Below are 27,500 nucleotides of genomic sequence, written 5' to 3' on the forward strand. Positions count from 1 at the left end.
AACCAGGAAACGGGGAGCGGGATGAGCGTGACTAGAGTCTCTCAACATCTGTTGAACATCTGTTAAACTGACCTTTGTTGGTCTGAAGACAGATTCAGCAGCTGCACGGCCTGTTTGCTCTCTTCAGATGTTTCCAGAAACACGTTACGGGGAACTATTTTAGGACGACATGAGATCGTATTCTGAACGAGACGCCAGTAACGGCCGGTTGAAAAATCCAAAATCCATAAGCAGCAGCCAGACCCGTGACACGTGACTCGTTCGTCCAATCAGCTGCTGGTTTTCATATTTTGGGCGACAATCCAGATTAGCGCCGCCTGCTGTTATGGAGACGTATTACGTCTCGTCTCTTCGGTGTTCTGAGGAACCTTTTTAAACCAACTCGGGGAGACTGATCAGTCCGACTGGCTTTTCTGCCGACGGTCGACCGTCTGGTTGGTGTGTAACGGCCTTTAGGAGCCAAACACCCCCCCCCCCGACCTCCTCCCTACGAGGATCTTCACGCTCTTATACGGCAGCCGTCAACGTGTTGGCTGCCAGTAATAAATACGTGGATTACAACCAGATTACAGTGCTCTTCTTTTCGTAGCTACAGCAAACGTACGATGGTTCACCTTTTGAGCCGAATGGTGATTGTTGCTGCAGCGTTGTTAACGATGACCTCTGTTTTTTTTGTCCAGTTCAACAAAGCCGGGACGTTTGAGACGGTCTGGCAGGCCAAATACTACAACTACTACAAGAGGGAGCACTGCCAGTTCGGCAACAAATTCAGCACCATCGACTACGAATGCAAGCCCAACGAGACGCGGACCCTCATGTGGATCAACAAGGAGGCGTTCAACTGAGTCCGTCCCGAACCTTTTCCACCGTCCACCGTCCACACACCAAATACCAAGCACACTTGCACCCGGACTTTAAGCATAACAACGGAAAGGACAGCCGTATCTTAAAGTCACGCGTCACGTCAGCGACGGTCTGGTATTTGGGTTGTTTTTATCAAAAAAAGACGAGAGAAAATAGCTGTCTGCTTGGGTCTCTGACCCTCATGTTGTCCTCGGGTCAGACTTGACTCGTTTGGCTTTCTTTTTAACCAAAGTACTCAAAAAAATGAAGTACAATTGCAAGTACTCGATCAGTACTTTCATTGAATTGTGGGTATTCAACGTTATAGCATTTGAAAAAACAGAAATGGTTTCAAAACGTGACTAAACGTTGACGTCCCACACGTCTGTGATTCTCCACCGACATACATTACGTTCCTCCGATATTAGTCCAAATCATTTGTGTGTGTTTTTGGCCACGTCCACACGTACCAAAACGACCCCCCCCCCCCCCCCAACCCCCGTCTTCCCTGGCATCGTTTCAAGAATACTAGCGCCCAAACAGATCCGTTTGTAATTAACTCAACACGCCACTTCATATTCCAGGCCTATAGGTGGCGCTGTTTCTGCTACAGAAAGTCACCCAAACAAACGGAGAGGAAGAGGCGGAGCATGCGCATAAAGCTTGCGCGCTGTACACAAACAGAAACTGGAAGAAGAACCCAAACAGAAGAAGACGACGACGACAATGGATAGCCCAAGGACGAAGGTTAGAGGTCGAGGGGTGTGGCGATGACATCATCGATACGCCGTCCAAACGAAGCCGCGAGGGACCAGGTTTCCAAAAAAGTGCGTCTTCAGGCTCTGCGTTTACAGGACTCGTTCGGACGATCGGCCAAAACGACGCTAAACGTGTGCGTTTATACCAAAAAGCGTTTCCGTGTGGATGGGCCCCTAATATTAGTCAAAATAATCACAATCATTTCAAAATCAGGTATACGCGTCAAACTGACCTTTGTTGATCTGAAGACAGATTCAGCAGCTGCACGGCCTGTTGCTCTCTTCAGATGTTTCCAGAAACACGTTACGGGGAACTATTTTAGGACGATATGAGATCGTATTCTGAACGAGACGCCAGTAACGGCCGGTTGAAAAATCCAAAATCCATAAGCAGCAGCCAGACCCGTGACACGTGACTCGTTCGTCCAATCAGCTGCTGGTTTTCATATTTTGGGCGACAATCCAGATTAGCGCCGCCTGCTGTTATGGAGACGTATTACGTCTCGTCTCTTCGGTGTTCTGAGGAACCCTTTTTAAACCAACTCGGGAGACTGATCAGTCCGACTGGCTTTTCTGCCGACGGTCGACCGTCTGGTTGGTGTGTAACGGCCTTTAGGAGCCAAACACCCCCCCGACCTCCTCCCTACGAGGATCTTCACGCTCTTATACAGCAGCCGTCAACGTGTTGGCTGCCAGTAATAAATACGTGGATTACAACCAGATTACAGTGCTCTTCTTTTCGTAGCTACAGCAAACGTACGATGGTTCACCTTTTGAGCCGAATGGTGATTGTTGCTGCAGCGTTGTTAACGATGACCTCTGTTTTTTTTGTCCAGTTCAACAAAGCCGGGACGTTTGAGACGGTCTGGCAGGCCAAATACTACAACTACTACAAGAGGGAGCACTGCCAGTTCGGCAACAAATTCAGCACCATCGACTCACGAATGCAAGCCCAACGAGACGCGGACCCTCATGTGGATCAACAAGGAGGCGTTCAACTGAGTCCGTCCCGAACCTTTTCCACCGTCCACCGTCCACACACCAAATACCAAGCACACTTGCACCCGGACTTTAAGCATAACAACGGAAAGGACAGCCGTATCTTAAAGTCACGCGTCACGTCAGCGACGGTCTGGTATTTGGGTTGTTTTATCAAAAAAAGACGAGAGAAAATAGCTGTCTGCTTGGGTCTCTGACCCTCATGTTGTCCTCGGGTCAAACTTGACTCGTTTGGCTTTCTTTTTAACCAAAGTACTCAAAAAAATGAAGTACAATTGCAAGTACTCGATCAGTACTTTCATTGAATTGTGGGTATTCAACGTTATAGCATTTGAAAAAACAGAAATGGTTTCAAAACGTGACTAAACGTTGACGTCCACACGTCTGTGATTCTCCACCGACATACATTACGTTCCTCCGATATTAGTCCAAATCATTTGTGTGTGTTTTTGGCCACGTCCACACGTACCAAAACGACCCCCTCCCCCCCCCCAACCCCCGTCTTCCCTGGCATCGTTTCAAGAATACTAGCGCCCAAACAGATCCGTTTGTAATTAACTCAACACGCCACTTCATATTCCAGGCCTATAGGTGGCGCTGTTTCTGCTACAGAAAGTCACCCAAACAAACGGAGAGGAAGAGGCGGAGCATGCGCATAAAGCTTGCGCGCTGTACACAAACAGAAACTGGAAGAAGAACCCAAACAGAAGAAGACGACGACGACAATGGATAGCCCAAGGACGAAGGTTAGAGGTCGAGGGGTGTGGCGATGACATCATCGATACGCCGTCCAAACGAAGCCGCGAGGGACCAGGTTTCCAAAAAAGTGCGTCTTCAGGCTCTGCGTTTACAGGACTCGTTCGGACGATCGGCCAAAACGACGCTAAACGTGTGCGTTTATACCAAAAAGCGTTTCCGTGTGGATGGGCCCCTAATATTAGTCAAAATAATCACAATCATTTCAAAATCAGGTATACGCGTCAAACTGTTGGTAATAAGTTGGTGTTAGTGAAAAATAGCATCGAAAATGTGGCAAAAAAGTGACAAAACATTGAAAAAAATGCCCAAAAAAGTGACAAAAACGTCAGAAAATGTGTCAAAAATATAGAAAAAACGCTAAAAAAACAAGTGTTACTTTTGACCCAGAAGGACAACACGTGCATGGTCGACCAGAAGACAACACAAGGGTTAAAGTATTTTTTTTTTTAAGCTGCACTCTGCAGCTATAAGGGGGTTCTCCTCGACTAAAGAAATTGGGGGTGGGTGGGAAACGTATTTGATCTTATTTATTAATAACTGTGCAGCTGTGTCTGTGAGAGAGAAGACACAACATGACAGAGTGTGTACATCATTGTAATAGTTTTGACTTTTCTTCTGTGTTATGTATTGTGTTATTTATTGGAATCAATCCACCTGAACACTGTTTAAACAATCAGGTAGCAATAAAAGGACAACGTTAGACGCCTGGATATCATTTTTTTTGTTATGATAGCAGAAAATATTCAAATGGTCTAAAACAAATGAGCATTGAAACTGGCCTTTCAAGAAAGAAAAATATCACCAGACCTTTCCTTTACAGGACCACGCCGACTTATTGGGTCTTTGTCTTATTCCCCGTCTCCCCCAGAGTTAGATAAGTCCAGACATACCCTTCTCATCTCCGTGCTAGCCTAGCTTAGCACAGATCCTGGAGGTAACCGGCTCCATCTAGCCTAGCTTAGCACAGATCCTGGAGGTAACCGGCTCCATCTAGTCTAGCTTAGCACAGATCCTGGAGGTAACCGGCTCCATCTAGCCTAGCTTAGCACAGATCCTGGAGGTAACCGGCTCCATCTAGCCTAGCTTAGCACAGATCCTGGAGGTAACCGGCTCCATCTAGCCTAGCTTAGCACTGATCCTGGAGGTAACCGGCTCCATCTAGCCTAGCTTAGCACAGATCCTGGAGGTAACTGGCTCCATCTAGCCTAGCTTAGCACAGATCCTGGAGGTAACTGGCTCCATCTAGCCTAGCTTAGCACAGATCCTGGAGGTAACCGGCTCCATCTAGTCTAGCTTAGCACAGATCCTGGAGGTAACCGGCTCCATCTAGCCTAGCTTAGCACAGATCCTGGAGGTAACCTGCTCCATCTAGCCTAGCTTAGCACAGATCCTGGAGGTAACCGGCTCCATCTAGCCTAGCTTAGCACAGATCCTGGAGGTAACCGGCTCCATCTAGCCTAGCTTAGCACAGATCCTGGAGGTAACCGGCTCCATCTAGCCTAGCTTAGCACAGATCCTGGAGGTAACCGGCTCCATCTAGCCTAGCTTAGCACAGATCCTGGAGGTAACCTGCTCCATCTAGCCTAGCTTAGCACAGATCCTGGAGGTAACTGGCTCCATCTAGCCTAGCTTAGCACAGATCCTGGAGGTAACCGGCTCCATCTAGCCTAGCTTAGCACAGATCCTGGAGGTAACCGGCTCCATCTAGCCTAGCTTAGCACAGATCCTGGAGGTAACTGGCTCCATCTAGCCTAGCTTAGCACAGATCCTGGAGGTAACCGGCTCCATCTAGCCTAGCTTAGCACAGATCCTGGAGGTAACCGGCTCCATCTAGCCTAGCTTAGCACAGATCCTGGAGGTAACCGGCTCCATCTAGCCTAGCTTAGCACAGATCCTGGAGGTAACCGGCTCCATCTAGCCTAGCTTAGCACAGATCCTGGAGGTAACCGGCTCCATCTAGCCTAGCTTAGCACAGATCCTGGAGGTAACCGGCTCCATCTAGCCTAGCTTAGCACAGATCCTGGAGGTAACCGGCTCCATCTAGCCTAGCTTAGCACAGATCCTGGAGGTAACCGGCTCCATCTAGCCTAGCTTAGCACAGATCCTGGAGGTAACCGGCTCCATCTAGCCTAGCTTAGCACAGATCCTGGAGGTAACCGGCTCCATCTAGCCTAGCTTAGCACAGATCCTGGAGGTAACCGGCTCCATCTAGCCTAGCTTAGCACTGATCCTGGAGGTAACCGGCTCCATCTAGCCTAGCTTAGCACTGATCCTGGAGGTAACTGGCTCCATCTAGCCTAGCTTAGCACAGATCCTGGAGGTAACTGGCTCCATCTAGCCTAGCTTAGCACAGATCCTGGAGGTAACCGGCTCCATCTAGCCTAGCTTAGCACAGATCCTGGAGGTAACCGGCTCCATCTAGCCTACTGCTCCCAATAAGTGACAAAATAACGCCAACGTGTTCCTGTTTACATGTTGTGATTTGTAGAGTCACAGCGTGTACAAATAACAAGGTCACATGACACACAGCCATCTTCTAACCGTATACATACTGGGAACTATATTCTCAGAAGGGCGAATCTGTGCTAAGCTAAGCTAACGGTGGGGGCGTCAGACAGAGTTACAGCACGAACAGAGATGAGAAGGGTATGTCTGGACTTCTCTAACTCTGGGGGAGACGGGGAATAAAACAAAGTCCCAATAAGATTTTTTCAAAGGGGACAATTTCTTGTGTCTTTTAGTTTTTTGGGACTCGGGGCTGTAAGTGCTTCACTGTGTGTTACATTTGTTGCGCCATAACTCTTTTCTTTTCTCCGTTTTCCTCCTGACGTGCATGGCTGGATTCATTTTTGCCAAATATGATCTGTTTGCTGTTTTTTTGTTACGTTATCTTAAAGCATAACCCTTGCTGGTTGGTTATGTGTTGGACTAAGGAGTATAAAGTGTCTTTGTGAATAAAACATACTGAACCAACAGTTATAGTAAAGGTTGTAGTTATTATAAACATGATTATTTGTATGTAGCTGTGGGTATCTAATAACCCTTAAATACACAAACTTTAAGACTACTTTCAGACTACGGGTGGGTGCGTCCTCGATATATTTGAGGTCCTAAATCCGAATCAGATTTGTTGGCCAAGTACACTTACACATACGCAAGGAATTGGACTTCGGTAGGTGTTAACTCTCTATGCATTCAACAAATAGACATGTGGTAGTAAACATTCAGTAGACAAATAGTTATACAGACACATACTGTACAATAGAGACAACAATATACATATAGGCACATATCAAGTCAGGTCAAGTGGGTTTTATTGTCATTTCAACCATATACATACACTGTATATGGTGAAAAGAGACAACGTACACCATGGATCAAGTAGTGTTACACATATACACACACAAATATATGAAAAAGACATTATATGAAAACGACATTATATACAAATGACATGCGAGACAGGCTACATTTAGTGCACACACATTATAGACTTTACATAAAGTGTAATTACTACTTAAAGCAGAGACAGACAAGGGACAGGACAGACAACAGAACACAAAAGACAAAGGCATAGACAGACCACTGATTGAGGTAGGATATATATAGAGATTTAGCAGCATACAAAAAAATATCTCTCTATATATATATATATATATATATATATATATATATATATATATGTAGAGATATATATATATATATATAGATATATATATATCTCTCTCTCTCTCTATATATATATAGATATATATATATCTATATATATATAGATATATATAGAGATATATATATAGGTATATATATATATATAGAGATATATATATCTCTCTCTCTTTCTCTCTCTATATATATAGATATATATATATCTATATATATATATCTATATAGAGATATATATATATATAGATATATATATATATCTCTATATATATCTATATATATAGATATATATATCTATCTATATATATCTATATATATATATATAGATATATATATATATATCTATATATATATATAGATATATATATCTCTCTCTTTCTCTCTCTCTCTCTCTCTAGATATATATATATATATATATATATATATATATATCTCTTTCTCTCTATATATATATAGATATATATATCTATATATCTATATATATATATCTATATATATATATATAGATATATATATCTCTCTCTCTCTCTCTCTCTCTCTCTCTCTCTCTATATATATATATATATATATATCTCTTTCTCTCTATATATATCTATATATATAGAGATATATATATAGAGATATATATCTCTATATATATATATCTATATATATATAGATATATAGAGAGAGAGATATAATATACAGTTGAAGTTGAAATGTGAGATAAACAAAAAAGAACATGAGATAATAAATAGAGTAATAAATGACTGAGGTAGGATATATAGTTTTAGCAGCTTAAAAAACAAACAAAAAAAAATATATATATATATATATATATATACACACACAAATATAATATACAAAAATACAAAAATACAAATAACACATAATATCAAGACAAGTACACATGGAGTGGGATGTAAAGTGAAAAAGGTACTAGTGCAAAGTAGTGTGCAAGATGCATATTGGAATGATAAGTATGAGTAAGTAAGTGTTTGTTATCATGAAAAAATAAATGATAAAAGAGTGATTCCTCTTTACAATAGACGAGCTTCGGTTTGCACCTTCCACTCCTCCTCCTTCCTCCTTCCTCCTCCTCCTCTCTCCCTCTTCACTCCCCCTTCTCTCTCTCTCTCTCCCCCCTCTGCGGCTCTATCTGCAGGCGCTGCAGTGAATCTCTCCCCCGCTGTCAGAAACCGTAAAGTCAGACAGCCGGTGGTCGGTATCTAACCGTAAAAACTCACACATCTCGTCCGTTAACGGAGCTTTAAATCACTCTTCAAGCAGCGTCAGACCCCCTCGAGGCAAAATGGTAAGAAAAATCCAGTCTTACTTACTCATTTTTTTAAGTATAATGACATTTTGTAAAAAACAAACCAAGCTTCTCCTCCTTCGACTGCACTGTTAGCTTCAGGCTAACCTAGCTACCGTTAGCACAGTGCTGCCATTACAAAAAAAAGGGGCTTAGCGTAATTTGTGTTTATGACAGTATTGGTTAATTAGTGTGTTATTTATGCTTCTTTCAACCGACACATTGTCACACATCCACATAAAATGTAACGTCGATGTGTGGCTCGGTGTAATATGGCCACAATGCTAGTTAGCTGCTGAGGAAATACAGAAATACTGCTACGGTTTTGCTAGCAGGCTAGCTCGGAGCTAGCTGGAGGTGCGTCAAGTGCGCAACACAGTAACGGCGGAAGTGTCGTAACTTTAACACATATCAAAATAAAAGCTTCAACGAAGAAAAACATAATCGCCTGAATACATTAAATATGTAACCTGGAGGGTAATACGGAAAGGCACAATCCATTGTTTTCACTCTTAATAGATAATCTAAAATAAACTAGGACTGCAACTATTTTTTATTTTATTTTTTAACTTTTTGGTTTGTCATTTAGGGAATAGTTAAAAAACAGGTAAATAATAGTGTTTGTGTCTTGTTTTGTCCGACCAACATCCTAAAAATCAAAGGTATGTAATTAACAGTGACATAAACAATGGTGGAGGAAGTAAGCAGATGTATACGTAACAAAATACATTTTTTACTTTTTAAAAATACATAATAATTTAGTCTATTTTCTATTATTGAAATCAATAAACTAATCCTACAGGGAGCATAAAGAGCCCGTTGTACACATATGTGCAGGACCCCTTCAGTGTAACTGTCTTAAAAAGCAACAACATAGTGTTTGACAGTTTCCCTCTGCAATGTGCGGTTTTATTTTGAAAATATTGACCGGAAGTGTTGGATTGTCTCATGTTAGAAATGGCAGATTTGTCAGGAAGCTCTGTCAAAACATCGTTCAACCTTTTACTTTTTAGGGTCATAGCTGTCTGACAAGCAAACAGCACCCAATAGGCTATAAACCCAAATGCAGTAATATTACCCAGAAAAACACAGAAACAACATGACTTTATGTACAGATTTAAAGCCTTTCTGTCTGAAGAAATGCCTGAAATGTCTGCTCCAAACGGCCAGGCTAGCCTAACAATCTTGATCTTCCATTTCCATTAATTGTGTATAGTCAAGAAGTAGACAGAAAATAAAAATACGAGCAGACACCTAGAGCAGGGCTGCACGGCATGAGGAAAATATCTATTATTATCTATATCTATATCGATTATTTTGACTGATATTGCGATTGCAATGTGATTCACCATATTGAAGGGAATGATGTTTGTATCGTTATTCTCATTTTCATTGACTAATATGAAATATTTGTGACTTTTGCGAGGATCTGTACCAAACAAAGATGTTTTGACGTAGAAAGCCGTGCAGATGTTGACCAGCTGACCCGGAGACTGAAGGCAGGACACATTCAGAAACCGTATCTCACTCTAAACGGCACGGATGGTTGTTTTTCTCCAAGTCTGTATGCGCCAGAGCAACCGAGACACAAAATAACGCCCCAAATCCCAGAAAAAGTAATATGGGCCCTTTTAAAAACCAAAACGTAGCATTGTAAATGTAGCCTGAAGGTATAAGCAAGCCAGCAGTGAAGGTTTTCCTCATTTTGTGGAGGCAGGTAACAGTTAATATTGTAAGTGCAACACACACACACACACACACACACACACACACACACACACACACGGGCCATGTTACATCACACGGTATAGTGGAGGTACTGAAGCTGTGCCAGTCCAGGCAGCAAGCGTGATATGATTTGGGAGAGCGGTTGTGCTGGGAAACAGGACTGTGCTATATGTTGTGACCACTCGTATGCCGCCGGTGAGCGTTTCCCTTTTTAGAGTTCAAGTCTTTATGCGAGTTAAAAATGGAACGATGAATCCAAAAACTGTGTGCTGTACTAGCGATTACCCTAGTTCTGCCACGAGTAAGAATACGCCCACACTGAGCCAGCTGAATTAAAAAAAAACACACACACACACATTTTTCTCTCTGTTCAGGCCCTCCGTGCACAGCAAAGGGCTGTTTTTCAGAGTCAGAGTTACTGGCCAAGTATACTTACTGTACATACACCAGGAATTGGACTTCGGGAGGTGTTAACGCTCTCTGCATTCAGCAACAAATAGACAAGTAGTAAACATTCAGTAGACAAATAATGTAATATAGACACATACTGTACACTAGAGACAACAATAGACATATAGGCACACATCAACATAATATACAAACATACATGTATACAAATGAGACGTAATATCAAGACAAGTACACATGGAGTCGGATGCAAAGTGCAAAAAAGTAATAGTGTGAAAGATGCATATTGGAATGATGACCTCACTTATCCTCAGTTCAGCAGAGTGATGGCTAGAGAGGGCCTGATACCATGTTTTTGCTTCCTGATACTGATACTGATACCTGAACTTGCGTATTGGCCGATACCAGTGTGTCATATGTTTTATTATGTTTTAACAGCTGTGTACTACTATCTCTGTATGGATGATATGATGTATAACAGCTGTATACTACTATCCCTGTATGGATGATATGATGTATAACAGCTGTATACTACTATCTCTGTATGGATGATATGATGTATAACAGCTGTATACTACTATCTCTGTATAGATGATATGATGTATAACAGCTGTATACTACTATCCCTGTATAGATGATATGATGTATAACAGCTGTATACTACTATCCCTGTATAGATGATATGATGTATAACAGCTGTATACTACTATCTCTGTATAGATGATATGATGTATAACAGCTGTATACTACTATCCCTGTATGGATGATATGATGTATAACAGCTGTATACTACTATCCCTGTATGGATGATATGATGTATAACAGCTGTATACTACTATCTCTGTATAGATGATATGATGTATAACAGCTGTATACTACTATCCCTGTATAGATGATATGATGTATAACAGCTGTATACTACTATCCCTGTATACATGATATGATGTATAACAGCTGTATACTACTATCCCTGTATACATGATATGATGTATAACAGCTGTATACTACTATCCCTGTATGGATGATATGATGTATAACAGCTGTATACTACTATCCCTGTATGGATGATATGATGTATAACAGCTGTATACTACTATCTCTGTATACATGATATGATGTATAACAGCTGTATACTACTATCCCTGTATGGATGATATGATGTATAACAGCTGTATACTACTATCTCTGTATACATGATATGATGTATAACAGCTGTATACTACTATCCCTGTATGGATGATATGATGTATAACAGCTGTATACTACTATCCCTGTATGGATGATATGATGTATAACAGCTGTATACTACTATCCCTGTATGGATGATATGATGTATAACAGCTGTATACTACTATCCCTGTATGGATGATATGATGTATAACAGCTGTATACTACTGTCCCTGTATGGCAGTACTTCCCGATACCAGCGTTTTAGGCAGTATCGGATCGGAACATCTCTACTGACGGCAGTGGGAAAGAAGCTGTTCTTATGTCTGGTTGTTGTTGTGTTTTTCCAAAAAATAAATGGTCCCTGAAATGTGGATTAATTTGGAAATTAGGGGAACTAAGCTTTAGAAAACGATACAAAAGTGGCTCATTTTAAAATCGGGCAGTGGTGATTTTTCTATGTATTTCATGAGACTTTATTGACCTGAATAGAAGACGACCCCCGATAACAATTGGCAATATTCCTGCACCAAAAACATACCGAACTAAACCTGAAAACCTCCAAACGACAAGCAGCAAGCCGTTCCATCGCTAATAATCATAATCACTAAATAGCAGACAGCTAGAGACTTTGAGGCTGCGTTTACATCGCTGCGGTTGGTGTAAAGCCAAATTATAATGTCCAGCGTCGCTGCAACAAGTCCCCCAAAAACCTATTATAGCTTCCTTTCACGTAAATTAATTAGAGGTGTGAGTCTTCACTGATCTTTCGATTCCGATTGTCATGTTCGACTCGATATCTCGCCGCATCACGATGCGCCAAATACATTTTTCCTATTAAAGCCATGTAGGATATTTAATTAATAGCTTTTCAGGCTTCAGAACCAAACCATTCTGCAGAGCTCTGATACTAAATAAACTGGATACATAAACCTGCAGCGCTGAGCACACGGCACGTCCTGAATGTGCAAAACATACCAGAATATGTCAACAGAAAGGCTGTCAGGCCGACATTACGTTAGAAACAGAAATAATCCATCATGGCCCGGCCGATGCAGCGTCGTCCACGTCCACGTCTCCATGCATCCATCATTTGGTTCATTTCAACCCCTCTAAAATGAATGCAGAAAAGGCACCAGAATGCAGTCTCAACCCCCCCCCCCCCATATAGTGTAACTTTGGGTTCAATGTTCCCCAGTGTTGAACCCAAAGTCACGCCCTTGGACCACGAGGCTCTGTGTGGTGTATTTCCTGTCATCTTTCCATGTCCACGAGGGACAAAACCCCCCTCCAACGATGCACATTTAGTTGTTTTTATGACAGTTGACGCGCAGGCTTTTGTTGTGTCCCGATGAAAAGCACGGTGGTCGGCAGTCTGACACGCTGCTGCTGCTGCAGCTTGACTGTCATGTACGCCGTGAAGCAGTGCCACTCAGATTCACGTCTCTGAGTTAACTAAATAATCTGGCAGATAAAGTGATCTGAGGCGGGGCTGCTTACCGCCCACCGTCCCTAAATATACAAGCACATGTCTCATTGTAGGTCAGATTCATAAATCAATGTCCCTGCTACTACGTTGCACATATCTGTACATGTTGTTCATACATTGTTCATATCTCATAGCCATATTTATTCTGCTCTTATAAGGGAACTGCTAATACACTGCACATATTCATATTTAATTGATATTACTCTAAACCACCTCCTGTAAACCAACTGTGTACTACTGTCTACACTGCACTAGAGTTCTTGTCCTGTCTATGCAGCTCGATGGTGTTTTAAGCCCCCCAACGTCGACTTCAAGGCACCTAACCCTAACCATGGCCTAATCCTAGTGCCTTCCAGCGAGCCCGGCCCGAGTCCGACAGGCATTAAGATATTTCTGTCCGAGCCCGACAGTTTAAATCTCATTATTTTCTCACACTAACGACACATGTCCATGTGTTTGCGTGGAAATCTTTCATTAAGCAGCTGGAGGAAGACATTCAGAAATGTCAACAGACGAGGTCATCAGCTCACACGTTAACACAGGCGCGTCTACATAATCAGCTGTTTTAAATGTAAACTGTTCAACGCCTCATCGCGCTGATGTGACCGACCCCGACCCCCAACATCATTTCTAAATATCTGTCTGAACCCGGCCCGGCCCGTCGGGTCTCCATCCTCTAACACAATAATGGACCCCTTTTGAATAGTTTCTTTAAGCCATGTACCCCCTGACCAGCGCTAATCATTTTTGGTAGAAAAGAAAGTCTGTATAAAGAGGAACAGTACAGCGATGTCAGCGATAGATTCACTAAACAACAGCCTTGGACCTGGAGAACATTTAGATGATGATGATGATGAGAAAAGGAGATAGCTGTTAAAAAGACAAAACCTTGCAAAAAGACGGTAGAAGGAAGGAAGGAAGGCAGGAATAGGTCAAAATAGTATCAAAAACAGTGACATAACTTCGAAAAAAGCGAGCAACTTGTAGAAAGTAGAAGGAAGGAAGGATAGATTAGGTCCAAAGAAGGACACACACGTCACATTTTTGGTAGGAAAAGAAAAGTCTACATAAAGAGGAACAATGTTCTGGACAACGGCCTTGTAGCTATTAAACATGTTAAATATCTCACGTACCCCCTGCAGTTCTTCAAAGTACCCCTAGGGGGACATGTACCCCCTGCAGTCCTCCAGAGCACCCCTAGGGGGACACGTACCCCCTGCAGTCCTCCAAAGTACCCCTAGGGGGACATGTACCCCCTGCAGTCTTCCAGAGTACCCCTAGGGGGACACGTACCCCCTGCAGTCCTCCAAAGGACCCCTAGGGGGACACGTACCCCCTGCAGTCCTCCAGAGTACCCCTAGGGGGACACGTACCCCCTGCAGTCCTCCCCTAGGGGGACACGTACCCCCTGCAGTCCTCCAAAGGACCCCTAGGGGGACACGTACCCCCTGCAGTCCTCCAGAGTACCCCTAGGGGGACACGTACCCCCTGCAGTCCTCCCCTAGGGGGACACGTACCCCCTGCAGTCCTCCCCTAGGGGGACACGTACCCCCTGCAGTCCTCCAAAGGACCCCTAGGGGGACACGTACCCCCTGCAGTCCTCCCCTAGGGGGACACGTACCCCCTGCAGTCCTCCCCTAGGGGGACACGTACCCCCTGCAGTCCTCCAAAGGACCCCTAGGGGGACACGTATCTCACGTAAAAAAAGACCTTAAAAAAAGACCTTGTTTAAGGTTTTTCTTTTTCCCGCAGACATTTTACTCGTTGGTCAGAACACATGGATTTATTTTAATCGTACTGCTCTCCTAGTCTCGCATAGCCAGCTCTATCTCTCTCTATATATTGTGGAGGAAAGGTCTGGCTACACCACAGATGCATTCTGGGAAAGGAGAAGAAAAAGAAACGCTCCGGGCTGTTTGCATTTCTTTAAAGTACCCATATTATGAAAAACATCACTTTTTCCGGGGAGTTATTTTGTGTCTCTGGTGCTTCCACACGCATACACACTTTTAAAAAAAACCCTCCATGCTGTTCTGAGTGAGCTACGGTTTCTGAATGTGTCCTGTCTTCAGTCTCCGGGTGAGCTGGTCAACATCTGCACGGCTTTCTACGTCACTAGCTGAGACGAGGGGGCCTAGGGGGCTAACCGTTAGCATGCTAGCTCGTTCTCAATGGCACAACACTGCTACAACACACACTAGTTCACCCATAATCTCCAAAAGAACTACTTCCATGTCCCTGTTCTGCAGGTATTCACACAGAGTTGGAAGTGTTCCCTCGTTTAGAAGAAGTCTCCCGGCTAATCCTGCCTTGTACTACTGAAGTTGGAGAAACAGCTAGCTAGCTCATGTAGTCCTTACCTAGCTACTGAGCGTGTAGTCCTTACCTAGCTACTGAGCATGTAGTCCTTACCTAGCTACTGAGCATGTAGTCCTTACCTAGCTACTGAGCGTGTAGTCCTTACCTAGCTACTGAGCGTGTAGTCCTTACCTAGCTACTGAGCGTGTAGTCCTTACCCAGCTACTGAGCTACTGAGCGTGTAGTCCTTACCTAGCTACTGAGCTACTGAGCGTGTAGTCCTTACCTAGCTACTGAGCTACTGAGCATGTAGTCCTTACCTAGCTACTGAGCATGTACTCCTTACCTAGCTACTGAGCGTGTAGTCCTTACCTAGCTACTGAGCTACTGAGCGTGTAGTCCTTACCTAGCTACTGAGCTACTGATCGTGTAGTCCTTACCTAGCTACTGAGCTACTGATCGTGTAGTCCTTACCTAGCTACTGAGCTACTGATCGTGTAGTCCTTACCTAGCTACTGAGCTACTGAGCGTGTAGTCCTTACCTAGCTACTGAGCTACTGATCGTGTAGTCCTTACCTAGCTACTGAGCGTGTAGTCCTTACCTAGCTACTGAGCGTGTAGTCCTTACCTAGCTACTGAGCGTGTAGTCCTTACCTAGCTACTGAGCGTGTAGTCCTTACCTAGCTACTGAGCATGTGCGACTGCCAACAAAGATGTTCCAGCAGTGAGAGGTCTCACTCTGTAGCTAAAACAGAGACCTGAACACAGGGTGAAAAGAGGAGCTGGTTCTGGTGGAACATTTACACCTCGCAGAAGAAAACCCCTCATCCAATATTACATGAAGTTAACTGTTGACACAACACAGTAACGTGAGATATTTAAATGAGCTGATGCATGGTTACACCTCATTGGCTCTTACCAGTGTATCTCCGTGTGCAAGGGTGTATCTTTGGGTTCATTTGGGGGGGGTTGAGATCTCCAACTATTTAGGAAGGTCCCTGGGATGAAAGACATCGGAAAGGTTGTCGAAAGAAAAACTCGGCGTCAAAAGGCGACAAATGTCAGAAAAAAACGTGAAAAACGTTGGAAAAAAAAATGCAACAAAACTCAGAAAGAAGCAACAAAAAACCACGGTCAAAAACAAAAAAGCCGTAAAAATGTCGGAGAAATCGACAAAAACATTGAAAACGCAACAAAAACGTCCAATAAAGCAACAAAAATTTTGGGAAAAGCCCAGAATGGATTATTGTTGCTTCTTTTGAAACTAAATGTGTCTTCTGGCTAACGGCCACATGCCGAGAATCAAACGCACACAACACACCTTCCACGTTCTGTGTGTGTGTGTCGCGGTAGGTCACGGCAGTTTCCTGCGGCGTCGCTATGTCGACCATCCACGCTCGCCTCACGCATGAGGCGGTACTAAAATCTGCAATGGAAAAAGGAGGATGGGGCACCGCGGCCGAGTAGAGCTGGTACTAGCAGTGGGTACTCTTTCATTAATGCACTACAGCTCTCCCTAAACGGGGGGACCACTAAGGTCTATATAAAAGAGACTTCAGATACAGTATTAGGGGACCACTAAGGTCTATATAAAAGAGACTTCAGATACAGTATTAGGGGACCACTAAGGCCTATATAAAAGAGACTTCAGATACAGTATTAGGGGACCACTAAGGTCTATATAAAAGAGACTTCAGATACAGTATTAGGGGACCACTAAGGTCTATATAAAAGAGACTTCAGATACAGTATTAGGGGACCACTAAGGTCTATATAAAAGAGACTTCAGATACAGTATTAGGGGACCACTAAGGTCTATATAAAAGAGACTTCAGATACAGTATTAGGGGGACCGCTAAGGTCTATATAAAAGAGACTTCAGATACAGTATTAGGGGGACCACTAAGGTCTATATAAAAGAGACTTCAGATACAGTATTAGGGGGACCACTAAGGCCTATATAAAAGAGACTTCAGATACAGTATTAGGGGGACCACTAAGGTCTATGTAAAAGAGACTTCAGATACAGTATTAGGGGACCACTAAGGTCTATATAAAAGAGACTTCAGATACAGTATTAGGGGACCACTAAGGTCTATATAAAAGAGACTTCAGATACAGTATTAGTGGACCACTAAGGTCTATATAAAAGAGACTTCAGATACAGTATTAGGGGACCACTAAGGTCTATATAAAAGAGACTTCAGATACAGTATTAGGGGGACCACTAAGGCCTATATAAAAGAGACTTCAGATACAGTATTAGGGGACCACTAAGGTCTATATAAAAGAGACTTCAGATACAGTATTAGGGGACCGCTAAGGTCTATATAAAAAGAGACTTCAGATACAGTATTAGGGGGACCACTAAGGTCTATATAAAAGAGACTTCAGATACAGTATTAGGGGACCACTAAGGCCTATATAAAGAGACTTCAGATACAGTATTAGGGGGACCACTAAGGTCTATGTAAAAGAGACTTCAGATACAGTATTAGGGGACCACTAAGGTCTATATAAAAGAGACTTCAGATACAGTATTAGGGGGACCACTAAGGTCTATATAAAGATACTTCAGATACAGTATTAGGGGGACCACTAAGGTCTATATAAAAGAGACTTCAGATACAGTATTAGGGGACCACTAAGGTCTATATAAAGAGACTTCAGATACAGTATTAGGGGACCACTAAGGTCTATATAAAAGAGACTTCAGATACAGTATTAGGGGACCACTAAGGTCTATATAAAGAGACTTCAGATACAGTATTAGGGGACCACTAAGGTCTATATAAAAGAGACTTCAGATACAGTATTAGGGGACCACTAAGGTCTATATAAAAGAGACTTCAGATACAGTATTAGGGGACCACTAAGGTCTATATAAAAGAGACTTCAGATACAGTATTAGGGGACCACTAAGGTCTATATAAAAGAGACTTCAGATACAGTATTAGGGGACCACTAAGGTCTATATAAAAGAGACTTCAGATACAGTATTAGGGGACCACTAAGGTCTATATAAAAGAGACTTCAGATACAGTATTAGAGGACCACTAAGGTCTATATAGAGAGACTTCAGATACAGTATTAGGGGACCACTAAGGCCTATATAAGAGAGACTTCAGATACAGTATTAGGGGACCACTAAGGTCTATATAAAAGAGACTTCAGATACAGTATTAGGGGACCACTAAGGTCTATATAAAAGAGACTTCAGATACAGTATTAGGGGACCGCTAAGGTCTATATAAAAGAGACTTCAGATACAGTATTAGGGGACCGCTAAGGCCTATATAAAAGAGACTTCAGATACAGTATTAGGGGACCGCTAAGGTCTATATAAAAGAGACTTCAGATACAGTATTAGGGGACCACTAAGGTCTATATAAAAGAGACTTCAGATACAGTATTAGGGGACCACTAAGGTCTATATAAAAGCATCCAAAGAGCACCATGTCATAAGACCTTTAAAATTAACGTGCAAGACAAACTCAACAAGTACAAGATAAAAAGGAAACGCCGTGTTGTGTTCAGGGCCCATGTGACGCCTGCGATCAGAGCCAAGATGTGTGTTGGACTCGGTGTCAGAAAACAAGCTGGAACAGACCTCTACTTCGGGGAGTTCCCCCCCCCTCCCCACCCGAGGAATGTTTGAGCGGCTGGCACAGCAGTCAAAGAAAACCAAAATCAACTCTTCAGTCAAAGTCCCAAACAGAATAATTAGATCTGAAATGAAACGGATTGAGGAAAACAAAATAGTCTTTTTGAAACTGTATATTTGCAGGACAAGGCACGTGTTCAAGATCCACACTGGGGGCTGCACAATCTTATCTTTTTTTTTTTAATTGTCATCGTGATATCAACTGTAAACCCATCGCGACAGACACCCAGGACCCTAACCCTTATCTTGCGGGCAGCGCAAAGCCCGACGCAAGTGTCTTTCCTAGTTTAAAGGCCCAGACACACCGACCAGACGGCCGGCCGTCAGCAGAAAAGGCAGTTGTGTTGTCGCCCAAAAAATGAAAACCGGCAGCTGGTTGGACGAACGTGTCTCGTGGGTCTGGGCGTGCTGGTCTTACAGGGAGGTGTGTTCAGGTGCATTCTGGGCGTGCTGGTCTTACAGGGAGGTGTGTTCAGGTGCATTCTGGGCGTGCTGGTCTTACAGGGAGGTGTGCTCAGGTGCATTCTGGGCGTGCTGGTCTTACAGGGAGGTGTGCTCAGGTGCATTCTGGGTGTGTTGGTCTTACAGGGAGGTGTGTTCAGGTGCATTCTGGGCGTGCTGGTCTTACAGGGAGGTGTGTTCAAGTGCATTCTGGGCGTGCTGGTCTTACAGGGAGGTGTGTTCAGGTGCATTCTGGGCGTGCTGGTCTTACAGGGAGGTGTGTTCAGGTGCGTTCTGGGCGTGCTGGTCTTACAGGGAGGTGTGTTCAGGTGCATTCTGGGCGTGCTGGTCTTACAGGGAGGTGTGTTCAGGTGCATTCTGGGCGTGCTGGTCTTACAGGGAGGTGTGTTCAGGTGCATTCTGGGCGTGCTGGTCTTACAGGGAGGTGTGTTCAGGTGCATTCTGGGCGTGTTGGTCTTACAGGGAGGTGTGTTCAGGTGCATTCTGGGCGTGCTGGTCTTACAGGGAGGTGTGTTCAGGTGCATTCTGGGCGTGCTGGTCTTACAGGGAGGTGTGTTCAGGTGCATTCTGGGCGTGCTGGTCTTACAGGGAGGTGTGTTCAGGTGCATTCTGGGCGTGTTGGTCTTACAGGGAGGTGTGTTCAGGTGCATTCTGGGCGTGCTGGTCTTACAGGGAGGTGTGTTCAGGTGCATTCTGGGCGTGCTGGTCTTACAGGGAGGTGTGTTCAGGTGCATTCTGGGCATGCTGGTCTTACAGGGAGGTGTGTTCAGGTGCATTCTGGGCGTGCTGGTCTTACAGGGAGGTGTGTTCAGGTGCATTCTGGGAGTATTGCTATCTTGAGGCAGTGGGAAGTGATGGCACCATTGACCAACAAAAACCTGGTCTAAAGTCAATAACGCAGCATTTCATTGTTATTTTAACAGAGCATTAGTAAAATGCTCCTAGGCTCGTGCACAGCACGTGCACACTATACTTGTTACACACACAGGGACGCACAGCAGCACACACACACACACACACACACACACACATGCAGAAGATTACAAATACAAATATTACGGTGCAAATCCTCCATCATAACAGCAATGCTCCAAGGTCCAAACGCGCCTGGCTTTTACAGGGAATGGGAGATGACCTCTGATTGGTTGATTGCATGTCTTTTCTTTCTCAGTTGTCTTTAGGAGCAGCATATAGTCGTCACAAGCCTAGAGCGCCTCTCGCGGCTGTAGACGGTGATGTTTTCAGCATGAAATAACATTCAAAACATCTTACATTATATATATTTTTATATATAAGTCGCACCTGACTAGAAGTCGCAGGACCAGCCGAAGTATGAAAAGAAGTGAGACTTATAGTCCTGAAAATACGGTACATGTTATTTAAAAAAACCCCAGCCTGGCTCCGCCCTCCTACGTAATGAAATGTACGAGAGTCTGGTAGGACCAGGCTACCCAAAGACAACATGAGGGTTGAGTATCGCAACTGATATCGTTAACCTGACACGCAACAACGTTATTGCATGTTTTCCTCATATCGTGCAGCTCCAAACCAAACCAAACCACACGAAACTACGATTTAGGGCTGTGCAATTAATTGAAATGTTAATCGCGATTACGATTTCAGCTCCTAATGATCACAAAAACCAAATAATCGAGTACAAAGATTATTTTGACTTTTTTTTAAACTTCAATAATTGCAACGTCTTTCCAAAAGTCAATGAATAATCGTGATCATGATCTATTTCCATAATCGAGCAGCCCTCTTCTCAGGATTTCTTTTCACAGAATAAGCTGCATATAAAAGAGACTTCAGATACAGTATTAGGGGACCACTAAGGTCTATATAAGAGAGACTTCAGATACAGTATTAGGGGACCACTAAGGTCTATATAAGAGAGACTTCAGATACAGTATTAGGGGACCACTAAGGTCTATATAAAGAGACTTCAGATACAGTATTAGGGGACCACTAAGGTCTATATAAAAGATACTTCAGATACAGTATTAGGGGACCACTAAGGCCTATATAAAAGAGACTTCAGATACAGTATTAGGGGACCACTAAGGTCTATATAAAAAGAGACTTCAGATACAGTATTAGGGGACCACTAAGGTCTATATAAAAGAGACTTCAGATACAGTATTAGGGGACCACTAAGGCCTATATAAAGAGACTTCAGATACAGTATTAGGGGACCACTAAGGTCTATATAAAAGAGACTTCAGATACAGTATTAGGGGACCACTAAGGCCTATATAAAAGAGACTTCAGATACAGTATTAGGGGACCACTAAGGCCTATATAAAAGAGACTTAATTATATATATATATATTTTATAAAAAAATTCTCGATCAAAATAAAATAGAAAAAACTCTTCAAATAAATAAACTAAGAAGACGTGGTGACGTCTGAAGTCAAACAGGTGAAATCTAAAGTAGATTACGCTCTAGGACGTTTAAAAACTAAATCACTATTTATTTATTTTATCTCAACCGGTTTTTATCTTTTACACATTTATATACATTTACTGATTCACGTTCATCGTTACGTCCCTTGTTAAAGGGTAACTACCGTTTTTTTCAGCCTGGACCCTGTGTTCCTATGTTCCTGTGTGTTCCTATGTTCCTGTATGTTCCTGTGTTCCTGTATGTTCCTGTGTTCCTATGTGTTCCTATGTTCCTGTGTGTTCCTATGTTCCTGTGTGTTCCTGTGTGTTCCTGTGTTCCTATGTTTCTATGTTCCTGTGTGTTCCTATGTTCCTGTGTTCCTATGTTCCTGTGTGTTCCTGTGTGTTCCTATGTGTTCCTGTGTTCCTGTGTGTTCCTATGTGTTCCTATGTTCCTGTGTGTTCCTGTGTGTTCCTGTGTTCCTATGTTCCTGTGTGTTCCTGTGTTCCTATGTTCCTGTGTGTTCCTATGTTCCTGTGTTCCTATGTTCCTGTGTGTTCCTGTGTTCCTATGTTCCTGTGTGTTCCTATGTGTTCCTATGTTCCTGTGTTCCTGTGTTCCTGTGTGTTCCTATGTGTTCCTATGTTCCTGTGTTTTCCTATGTTCCTGTGTGTTCCTGTGTGTTCCTATGTGTTCCTGTGTTCCTGTATGTTCCTGTGTTCCTGTGTTCCTATGTTCCTGTGTTCCTGTGTTCCTATGTTCCTGTGTGTTCCTGTGTGTTCCTATGTTCCTGTGTGTTCCTGTGTTCCTGTGTGTTCCTATGTTCCTGTGTTCCTGTGTGTTCCTGTGTTCCTATGTTTTCCTATGTTCCTGTGTGTTCCTATGTTCCTGTGTGTTCCTATGTTCCTGTGTGTTCCTATGTTCCTGTGTGTTCCTATGTTCCTGTGTGTTCCTGTGTTCCTGTGTGTTCCTATGTTCCTGTGTTCCTATGTTCCTGTGTGTTCCTATGTTCCTGTGTTCCTATGTTCCTGTGTTCCTGTGTTCCTGTGTTCCTATGTTCCTGTGTGTTCCTATGTTCCTGTGTTCCTGTGTGTTCCTATGTTCCTATGTTCCTGTGTTCCTATGTTCCTATGTTCCTGTGTGTTCCTATGTTCCTGTGTGTTCCTATGTTCCTGTGTGTTCCTGTGTTCCTATGTTCCTATGTTCCTATGTTCCTGTGTGTTCCTATGTTCCTGTGTTCCTATGTTCCTATGTTCCTGTGTGTTCCTATGTTCCTGTGTTCCTATGTTCCTGTGTGTTCCTGTGTTCCTATGTTCCTGTGTGTTCCTGTGTTCCTATGTGTTCCTATGTTCCTGTGTGTTCCTGTGTTCCTATGTTCCTGTGTGTTCCTGTGTTCCTATGTTCCTGTGTTCCTGTGTTCCTATGTTCCTGTGTTCCTATGTTCCTGTGTTCCTGTGTTCCTATGTTCCTGTGTTCCTGTGTGTTCCTGTGTTCCTGTGTGTTCCTATGTTCCTGTGTGTTCCTATGTTCCTGTGTTCCTATGTTCCTGTGTGTTCCTATGTTCCTGTGTGTTCCTATGTTCCTGTGTGTTCCTATGTTCCTGTGTTCCTGTGTTCCTATGTTCCTGTGTGTTCCTATGTTCCTGTGTTCCTATGTTCCTATGTTCCTGTGTGTTCCTATGTTCCTGTGTGTTCCTATGTTCCTATGTTCCTGTGTTCCTGTGTTCCTATGTTCCTATGTTCCTGTGTTCCTATGTTCCTGTGTTCCTATGTGTTCCTGTGTTCCTATGTTCCTGTGTTCCTGTGTGTTCCTATGTTCCTGTGTTCCCTGTGTGTTCCTATGTTCCTGTGTTCCTATGTTCCTGTGTTCCTATGTTCCTGTGTTCCTATGTTCCTGTGTTCCTATGTTTTCCTATGTTCCTGTGTGTTCCTATGTTCCTGTGTTCCTATGTTCCTGTGTTCCTATGTGTTCCTGTGTTCCTGTGTTCCTATGTTTTCCTATGTTCCTGTGTGTTCCTATGTGTTCCTATGTTCCTGTGTTCCTATGTTCCTGTGTGTTCCTATGTGTTCCTATGTTCCTGTGTGTTCCTGTGTGTTCCTGTGTGTTCCTGTGTTCCTATGTTCCTGTGTGTTCCTATGTTCCTGTGTTCCTATGTTCCTGTGTTCCTGTGTGTTCCTATGTTCCTGTGTGTTCCTGTGTTCCTATGTTCCTGTGTTCCTATGTTCCTGTGTGTTCCTATGTTCCTATGTTCCTATGTTCCTGTGTTCCTGTGTTCCTATGTTCCTGTGTGTTCCTATGTTCCTATGTTCCTGTGTGTTCCTGTGTGTTCCTGTGTTCCTATGTTCCTGTGTGTTCCTGTGTTCCTATGTTCCTGTGTGTTCCTGTGTTCCCTGTGTTCCTATGTTCCTGTGTTCCTATGTTCCTGTGTTCCTATGTTCCTGTGTTCCTATGTTCCTATGTGTTCCTGTGTGTTCCTATGTTCCTGTGTTCCTGTGTTCCTATGTTCCTGTGTTCCTGTGTGTTCCTATGTTCCTATGTTCCTGTGTGTTCCTATGTTTCCTATGTTCCTGTGTTCCTATGTTCCTGTGTGTTCCTATGTTCCTGTGTGTTCCTGTGTGTTCCTGTATGTTTCTATGTTCCTGTGTGTTCCTATGTTCCTGTGTGTTCCTGTGTGTTCCTGTGTTCCTATGTTTCTATGTTCCTGTGTTCCTGTGTTCCTGTGTGTTCCTGTATGTTCCTGTATGTTCCTATGTTCCTGTGTTCCCTATGTTCTGTGTTCCTGTTCCTGTGTTCCTATGTGTTCCTATGTTCCTGTGTTCCTGTGTTCCTATGTTCCTATGTGTTCCTGTGTGTTCCTGTGTGTTCCTATGTTCCTGTGTTCCTATGTTCCTGTGTGTTCCTATGTTCCTGTGTTCCTATGTTCCTGTGTGTTCCTATGTTCCTGTGTTCCTGTGTTCCTATGTTTTCCTATGTTCCTGTGTGTTCCTATGTTCCTGTGTTTTCCTATGTTCCTGTGTGTTCCTGTGTGTTCCTGTATGTTCCTATGTGTTCCTGTGTTCCTATGTTCCTATGTTCCTATGTTTCTATGTTTCTGTGTTCCTGTGTTCCTGTGTTCCTATGTTCCTGTATGTTCCTGTATGTTCCTGTGTGTTCCTGTGTTCCTGTGTTTCTGTGTCTAAGTGACTGATGGGAACAACAATCTCTGACGTTGGTCCAGTATTAAGAGAGATCTCTGCAGTCTGCAGCAGAGAAACAAGCTGCAATGTGAGTTAATAGTAATTGTCCAGCTTGTATTTACCTTCACTAAAGTTCTGTTTTAGCCGCTGACAGACTCAGATTATTATTCTAAATGTCTGACTAGATTATGGAAAGGATTTCTAAGGAGGTCGACCTTTCTGTTACATAACATAAAAACATCCAGCAAATTGCGTTTGCTAAACCCACCAGACTCCATGTTAATAATCAGGACTTTTAGCATCGTGAAACACACTTCATTCAAAGTCGACAGAAACAAAATAAAACTATGAAAAGCCGTTTTGGGTCGTCTTTCCACTGCTACAACCATCACAACTCTAGTTTTAGTTATAATAACCACATAGTTTACAGATTTACATGTGGAAATATGTTGGCTCTATACACGCTAAAAGTACTGTCTTTTTAAATGGAGTCTGGTGGGTTTAGCGCTAGCGACCTCAGAGCTGTTTCTGGTTAAACAGAAAGGTCTTTAAGAGGATTTAAAGGTCTATCTCTGTAGGAATCCTTCCCATAATGTTGTCAGACACTTATAATAATAATCTGAGTCCGTCAGCGGCTAAACGAGCACTTTAGTGAAGGTAAATACAAGCTGGACAATTACTATTAACTCACATTGCAGCTTGTTTCTCTGCTGCAGACTGCAGAGATCTCTCTTAATACTGGACCAACGTCAGAGATTGTTGTTCCCATCAGTCACTTAGACACAAAAACTTGGAGAAATACGGTTGAAAGTTACCCTTAAGTGCTGTTTTGCATCATATGTGACAGTTAACTTCCTTCTTTTCTTTCTTCTTTTCATCTTATTTTCTATTTTATGTGTCCGTTAAACAAAACAAACACTGTGAAGGTGTCACTTTGGGCGTTGGGTCATTATTTGATGTGCAACCGGGCAGAATAAACCTCACACGTGGCCCGTTGACGTGATTGAGAGTTAACGTGGCTGCCGTTACCAGTCGAGGAGGAAAATGTGCTGCCTCGGCCGAGCAGCCTGATTCAAGTCCTCGAGAGATGAGACGAAGCAAATCAAGGCGGCACGTTGGCCTAGTTTCCCCGAGTCCAGATCATTCTGTCGCTCATGCATAATGAACAACACACAACAATTAGCCAAGAACAAGACTAGAATAGTCACCTTTTTTATATATATATACTGAAAATGCTTAGTTTTAGTTTAGTTTTTTATTAGTTTTAGTCTTTTTTGTAATATGGGTTATTTGTCGGGGGATTCAAAAAGGTCAGAAAAAGTATTGTGTAATAATAACTCAACAAAAACATCATACACTTTTAGAAATATGTATTCACAATGTATTGAACAATAACACCGGTACATAACATGCAGCCTACATATGGTCATAAACATGTAAACAGTCTACACAAGACGCTGCAGTATGTGCAAAATGTGTAAGTGACGAGTTCCAGGAAAAAACCCTAAATAACCAACAGACTAAAGAAGACATCAACAGGTGTTTTCTACTTTGGTTCGAGTAAAGTGGAGAACTGTTTGAAGTCAATCGAGTCACACAGTTGTGTAGACATCCCATAATAATCCACATATTAACCCACGCTTCCTCCCGCTGTTGGTGTTCCTGCGTATTTACTAACCAGCAGCTATCCAGGTCGCTGGTGAAAGCCCTCCTGTAGTGTTCTCTGTCCTGCTGTTGTCTCTGTCATGCTGCCTGGCCCTGTACCCATACATCCACGCCCTGTACCCATACATCCACGCCCTGTACCCATACATCTATACCCTGTATCCATACATCCACGCCTTGTGACCCATACATCCACGCCCTGTATCCATACATCCACACCCTGTATCCATACATCCACGCCCTGTACCCATACATCCACGCCCTGTGTCCATACATCCACGCCCTGTACCCATACATCCACGCCCTGTACCCATACATCCACGCCCTGTATCCATACATCCACGCCCTGTATCCATACATCCACGCCCTGTACCTATACATCCACGCCCTGTATCCATACATCCACGCCCTGTATCCATACATCCACTCCCTGTACCCGTACATCCACTCCCTGTACCCGTACATCCACTCCCTGTACCCATACATCCACGCCCCTGTACCCATACATCCACGCCCTGTACCCGTACATCCACGCCCTGTACCCGTACATCCACTCCCTGCATCCACGCCCTGTACCCGTGCATCCACGCCCTGTGTCCATAGATCCACGCCCTGTACCCATACATCCACGCCCTGTACCCATACATCCACGCCCTGTACCCATACATCCACGCCCTGTACCCATACATCCACGCCCTGTACCCATACATCCACGCCCTGTACCCATACATCCACGCCCT

General features: G+C 43.3%; 2 protein-coding genes across 2 annotated transcripts in view; both read left to right on the forward strand.

Moving 5' to 3' along the window:
• The window catches only part of cnrip1a (cannabinoid receptor interacting protein 1a), a 3,163-nt gene extending 2,193 nt beyond the window's left edge, over window positions 1-970 (forward strand). The window contains exon 3 of the mRNA XM_078268058.1: window positions 681-970. Within this exon, the coding sequence (XP_078124184.1) occupies window positions 681-845 (165 nt within the window). The 3' untranslated portion in view covers window positions 846-970. The remainder of the gene's footprint in view (window positions 1-680) is intronic.
• Window positions 971-8,140: 7,170 nt separating this feature from the next.
• Window positions 8,141-27,500, forward strand: part of ppp3r1b (protein phosphatase 3 (formerly 2B), regulatory s1ubunit B, alpha isoform, b) — a 54,446-nt gene continuing 35,086 nt past the window's right edge. The window contains exon 1 of the mRNA XM_078272899.1: window positions 8,141-8,316. Within this exon, the coding sequence (XP_078129025.1) occupies window positions 8,314-8,316 (3 nt within the window). The 5' untranslated portion in view covers window positions 8,141-8,313. The remainder of the gene's footprint in view (window positions 8,317-27,500) is intronic.

Source organism: Sander vitreus, chromosome 2 (genome assembly GCF_031162955.1).
Source record: "Sander vitreus isolate 19-12246 chromosome 2, sanVit1, whole genome shotgun sequence".
NCBI lineage: Eukaryota > Metazoa > Chordata > Actinopteri > Perciformes > Percidae > Sander > Sander vitreus.